General features: G+C 41.5%; 1 protein-coding gene and 1 pseudogene across 1 annotated transcript; both read right to left on the bottom strand.

The window, feature by feature from the left end:
- Positions 1-1255: 1255 nt before the first annotated feature.
- On the bottom strand, positions 1256-1333 carry LOC135277119 (small nucleolar RNA SNORA40; annotated as a pseudogene).
- A 2805-nt stretch (positions 1334-4138) lies between these two features.
- Positions 4139-6173, bottom strand: DEFB118 (defensin beta 118). Its single transcript, XM_012454989.3, is given in 3 exon segments — positions 4139-4320; positions 4323-4451; positions 6116-6173. Coding segments are annotated over 3 exon segments (369 nt in total).
- Positions 6174-6594: the final 421 nt, after the last annotated feature.

The raw sequence follows: 6594 nt of genomic DNA, 5'->3' as shown, positions 1-6594 counted from the left end.
TTTCATTGAAGGGGATATACAGATAGCAAATAAGCACTTGAAAAGATGTTCAACATTATTAGCCATTAGGGAAATGCATATTCAGACCAGAATGAGACACTACTACATACCTATTAGAACAGCTAAAATTAAAAATAGTGATTTTCCAAACTTTTTCTTATCCTCCATTATCTTGTCTTTTAATGCCTTCTGACAAATTAAAAAAATGTATCCAGGCCAGGTACAATGGACTTTGGGAGGCTAAGGTGGGTGGATCACTTGAGGTCGGGAGTTCGAGACCAACCTGGCCAACGTGGTGAAACCTCATCTCTACTAAAAATACACAAATTAGCTGGGCATGGTGACATGAGCCTGTAATCTTAGCTATATGGGAGGCCAAGGTGTGAAAATTTCCTGAATCTGGGAGGCAGAGGTTGCAGTGAGCTGAGATCACGCCACTGCATTCCAGCCTGGGCAACAGAGCAAGACTCTGTCTCAAAAAAAAGAAAAAAAAATGAAAAAAAAGTGTCCGCCTTTCGTCTGCCACATATTTGTTCCAAGTGACCTATTTTATTATTACTAGAAGCAAGAGTATAAAAAACCCTTTATTTAGTCCATTGTATGTTTAAATATTCCTGTTATTTTATCCAAAAATTTCACCCATTATCAGGTTGATCCTCTTTAATGTATAAATGATAAGGATTTTCAAAAACATTTTATTTGGGGGAGAAGTTGTTAAACAAAGAAACACATGGTCTTAGGAAAAAACCTCAAACTCCCAATAGACCTGGAAACAACCAAAATGTCCCTGAATAGACAAATGCTTAAATAGACCGTACTACATGCGTACCACGGAATACTACTCAGAAGTCAAAGGAATGAACTATAGATACACACAACTTGGGTTGCTCTCAGTTCTGTTGATTGTCTTTTTTTTCATTAAAGTTGAGATTCTCCTGATTATAATTACAATGAGTAGTTTTTGCTGGGACCTGGACATTTTTGGTATTATGTTATGAGATACTGGATTGTATTTCAATGATCTTTGTTGGCTTGCCTCCTCTGACACGGCTCTGGTGAGGACAGTGGGGTGCTGCCTGGATACTGCGAGGTGGGGGTGGAAGTCCAGGTGTATCTCTTCTGATACTACTTGGTTGGGATGGGGAGGTACATTCTGTTCCCTATGTGGCCTCCAAGTCACATCTCAGGGAGTGGTGGCCCTGTTACTACTGCGTGGTGGTGAAAGCCCTGACTCTACACTAGGCCCCCTCTGTCACAACCCCCTCAGGGAGGTATTTTTGCACCTGTCTGTAAGTCTTTGTCCACAAGTTAAACAAAAACATAAACAAGTGCAGCTGGACCTCCTTTTTGAAAGTTTCCTAATGTTCCTCAACTTGTATCTCAATCTGCCTCTGGGCAGCACTTCCTCTATAGGTTATTCTCTCCTTGAAAACCTTAACTGCCTAGTCTTCTGTGATTTCACCCTTTCTTTGTTTTCTTCCTAACTTTCAGGCTGCCCCTTCTCCATCATCTTTTGGGGTTCCTCTTCTGTTATTTGTCCATTGGATTCTTCTGGGGTTACTGTTCTCATCTGAGAATAAAAACTCTCCACGTTCCTAGGAAAAGGCTGACAGTTCTATGGTCATTATAACAAGTAAATACCTTGAAACGTTTTAAACTTTTTTCATTGATCAATGACAACTTGCTTCAGTGAACACATTTCTGAAAGCTAATTGTCAGTGACAGCATTATGCTTTGATTATGCCAATCAGGTTTGAATTCATTTCAGTGTACACACTTCTAAATTGTCATTGACCAATTCCCACCTCTGTAGCCAACACAACTCCCTCAAAATGTGTTCCCCAAATGCTGTATAAGTTCAACACTTTGCTCTGCTGAAGGAACTTATGATGGAGCAGCATGGCTCTCCTGTTTTTAAGAAAGCAATCATTTCAGCATTTTGGCTTTAGACATTGAGCGATAGTTTCATCCTTTGACAATGGTTTTTTTTCCCTCCTTCCTCTGGTGCTGCCACCCATCCCAACAAGAAAGTCTATGATCTGGATAAAAGTGTTGGTTCTGGACCTCTGTTTCAGGAAGAATCCTGGTTGAAGAACCCAGACTGATCCTGCCACTGAAAACAGTGAAAAAACTTACTTAAAATATACAAAAAACTTTAAAGCATCTTTAACCTTGCAGGAATGTAAGGCCAAGAATATTAAAACGAAGTGCAAGTGGGCACTCTTTCAAAGGCAGTAACTGAAGCTGGCTTTTGTCACAAAGGCACTTGCTGAATCAGGTGAACTTGAGCTTCGGTTTCCACGGCTTTGGCCAAGGTGGACGTGGGCAGGGGAGAGAAGGCAGTGACTAGGTTCTGAAAAAATATGACTCTAGTAGGAGATCCCTACATAAACCTGTCTTTAAAGTGTTACATATGCTGTGCAAAAGTAAAGCAGATATAGCATCCCTTCTCCTTCACCAGAGGTTTTCAAGGAAAATTGGCTGGTTTTGAACCTAAGTACTCAGCAAATAGAAAAAAATCTTCACTGAGAATTTATTACCTCAAGATAGATCTCATATAGTCTCTCAGCCTGAATTCACAGTTTATGGATCATACAGGAAAAAAAAAAAAAAACAAGCCCAAAGTTGTCCCAGACTAGTAGTGCCAAACAGACAGAAGCAAACAAAGGAGTAGACCTTTAACTTAGGACTCAACTAGTTTACTCAACTAAACTTCTGAGGAAAATGGACAGACCAGAGTCCCAAATCACAAAACACACAAGGAAATAAGGCACCATGAGTTAAGGTCAGCAGAAATCATAGACTAGAGATTCAGACTTTCAAAGACTTCAAATATCAGACTGATCAGGAATAAGAAGTTTAAAAACATAATGAGATCCAAATTTCCCATCATGAATTAGGTATTACCCAACCCCTTGGATAATACAATTAGACCTGTGAAGAAGCATTTCAATGTTAGGTGAAAGTGATATGTTCAAAACTGGAATTTAGCAGGTTTGGCAAGAATAAACTGCAGAAGCATGTGGTTCAGATCCCTATGGCACCCATTCCTGTTTTATTGCCTCTCCTTCATCACATACTAATGGTATCATGAGGGGTTCCTATGGTTAGTCAACAAAGGAGAAAAAAGCAAGGCCATATTTGTAGAATGATCTACGTGATGTGCTAGCACCAGACAGAAGTGCTGCATTACAGCCTTGTGTAGCGGTGGCCTAAAAGCCAGTGGTTAAGGGAAATCTTTCCAGTAGAAGGAAGGCTTGCCTAGGTATGGATCTATAGTAATTCATAAACACTGGTAATGGATTGGCTTGTTGTTTAGGTACTTGGGAAGAGCAAAATTGGAAGATTTATAACAATGAAGTCTGTGGTAGAGTTACGTGGATGGGATGGTGTGAAAACTGTTTTTGGTATCAGAGGGAGACAAGTAAAACTCTCAGTAATCAGGTGGACGAATGACCCATCCTTTCACCCACAATTGAGGGGCATTCTTACCTTTGGGTGTCCACGTAAGATCAAGACTTGGTCAAAGAATTGGGTCTATGGAGCCATAGAAGCTTTTCGACAGCTTCTGTTTCAACCCCGAAGCCACTGGGACAAAGAGGAGTCTTCATAGCTCACACCTGGGACAGCCAACTTCCTACAGTGAGAGATGAAACAGGGCTCCAAGACCATAGTAGGAAAATGAATGCTTTCACCTGAAGTGTCTCCTGTTCTAGAAAAAAAAGCTTTTAGTGGCCTAGTAGCTACTCTCACAGATGCAAAGATTTAGAATTTTGATCATGACCACTAATGCTGCTAATAAAACACCTGTTGGGAAGACAGGAAGACACATAAAAAAATTGTTGTTGGAATAGTTAACTAAGCTACTGAGGTGGTGCCTAGGTCACTAGCAAACAAGAAATACTAAAAATAGGTTAAAACTTGTGGAAATAATTTGACATTTCAAGAAGAGCACTGAAGAGTTTATCATTGGAAATAGTGACAATTTTAGACTTATTTACATAGCTGTTTGTATCTATTAATAGAATTACATATTGGTGGGGGGGTGGGAGGGTCACTGTGGTGTTTTCAGTGCTTTATCTATATGTGACTTAGTTCATCACTCTGAGGACAGGGTTGAGTGACATCCGAGAGGAAGTCATGAGCTATGGTGAACATTTGGGAGAGAGGTCTGAGTTCCCTGTCCTGACTCAGACTCTTCAACCACGTCTTTCTTGCTGCTTACTTCAAAGTAGTCTGTAGTGAACCTTACTGTTAAAATATCATCCATAGTTCCTGGTGATGAATCATTCAAGGGTGTGGAAGATGTCGTAGGAACTTCCTGCGGTCTTCATTGGATGGAACGCAGCAGACTTGAAGATTTTTGCATGTTTCCCTCACTGCTTCTCCATCTTTGCATTGTTTCCTGCAGTGCCCTGATTTGCTCCAGCATTTTTTTTCACCACTATAGCCTGAATAATAAAAGGAAAGACATTCAGAACACTATGTGTAGTGGGAGTCTGAACAAGAGTTATTGGCCTCTCTGCAATAAAGGCAGAGGAATAGAGGCATTAATGGAATAAATATTTTTAGACTTACCTTTATTTTTTTTCCCCACCCCACCAGACTTACCTTTAACTTAGTTATTTGCCTTCTAGGAATCTATCCTATTTAAGCCGTTGTTCAAATATGTAAATATATTAATATTTGTACAAGCATATTCATTGATGTGTTGTTAGAAAATTAGGAAATGTCTCAAATGACTATATATGACTTTATATGGCATTCCACAGTGGAACTTTACAACTTTATAAACAACGAGACAGATATTTAGATTGGTAACAGGGAAAGATCGCCACAAAATAATAAGTGAAATAATAGTGCTGTATAGGGCCGGGCGCTGTGGCTCACGCCTGTAATCCCAGCATTTTGGGAGGCCAAAGCTGGTGGATCACCTGAGGTCAGGAGTTCGAGACTAGCCATGGCCAACATGGTGAAACCCTGTCTCTACTAGAAATATAGAAATTAGTTGGGCATGATGGTGCACACCTGTAATCCCAGGTACTTGAGAGGCTGAAGCAGAAGAATTGCTTGAACCCAGGAGGCAGAGGTTTCAATGAGCTGAGATTGTACCACTGCTAGGTGGTGACAATCTAGCCAGGTGACAAAGCAAGATTCTGTCTTAAAAAAAAAAAAAAGGCAGAGCACAGTGGCTCATGCCTGTAATCCCAGCACTTTGGGAGGCCAAGGCAGATGGATCACCTGAGGTCACGGGTTCAAGACCAGCCTGACCAACATGAAGAAACCCCATCTCTACTAAAAATACAAAATTACCTGGGCGTGGTGGCACATGCCTGTAATCCCAGCTACTTGGGAGGCTGAGGCAGGAGAATCATTTGAACCCGGGAGGTGGAGATTGCAGTGAGCTGAGATCACACCATTGCACTCCAGCCTGGGCAACAAAAGTGAAACTTCGTCTCAAAAAAAAAAAAAAGAGTGCTGCATAGCCATGCACAAAATGTGCTTACTTTGTTATAAAACAGAAATATTTGGATTCATTTTTATGTAAGTTCAATCATAAATTGAAATGCATCTTGAAAAACATAAAACAAAGGGGAAAGCAGGCTTCTTCACCAGTGATTGCAAAGTTCTGGTCTTGCCTTTAGATATACTTAAGAAAGCAGTGATTATGAAAAGCTTAGACTTCCATTGTAGAAGGAAGAAGAAAAGCCAGTTCTGTCTTCCATATAATAGCTCTGCTGATATTTTCTGACCTGTTCAGAAAAGAACTTCATTACAGCTATAGCAGGACTTTTAGGGCCAAGAAAACATAGCAAAGTGGGCTGCAGGAATCATTTTCAAGAGCTGGCACAAGTTGGAAAGAGAAGGAAGGGAGTCTAGCTTTCCTTAGGTGGCAACTTGGAATATAGAACAAAGGACAACTCTGGATGGTGGGAGTGCTCCTGTCTATTGGGGATAACTTGCTCTACTCCCAGGTTTTACCCCAGTCAGGAACATAGTCCCAGTGTGGGAGCTGTGGAGTTGCCCAGGTTGGGGGGTAAGTGACACATTGGAATGCTTATGAGCCAGAACCCACTATACCTCTATTTTTGTAGCTTCCCTGACCTCTGATTACCTGGGATCACTTGAGGTAGGAGCACAAGCATAGAAAGAGCCAGCAGCAGGGGTTTCATGGTCCTTGGGAAACAGGAGGCGGTAGATCCAGGGGTTCAGAACACTGTGTGCAGTGTGAGTCTGAACAAGAGTTTTGTTGGCTTCTCTGCAGTAGGGGCAGAGGGATGGGTACTGAACCAGCCAGATATCTAAGAGCTTATCCATGCATAACATCAGTCTGTTGTGTGGCACACGGGCTGAGCATTTGATCCAGGCACTGGGAGGGCATGCAGAGGGTTACAAGTCACAGGCTTTGAGGAGGTGTTTGGAGCAATGTAGAGGGAGGATTCACACTGGGACATCTTCTCCGGCTTTCCCCGATCTCTTATTAGGGCCCAGCCATTCTTCACAGTCCGTCTCACTCTAGCATAATCCTGCTTTTGAATGGTCTACTTATCTGTGTGTCTTCTGCACTGGGCTGTGAAATTCCTGAGAGTAGGG

Source organism: Aotus nancymaae, unplaced genomic scaffold (assembly GCF_030222135.1).
Source record: "Aotus nancymaae isolate 86718 unplaced genomic scaffold, 86718_ANA_hifiasm-v0.15.2.pri h1tg000029l, whole genome shotgun sequence".
Taxonomy (NCBI): Eukaryota; Metazoa; Chordata; class Mammalia; order Primates; family Aotidae; genus Aotus; species Aotus nancymaae.
The sequence above is the reverse complement of the archived record's forward strand: the minus strand, read 5'-3'. Positions and strand labels throughout refer to the sequence as shown.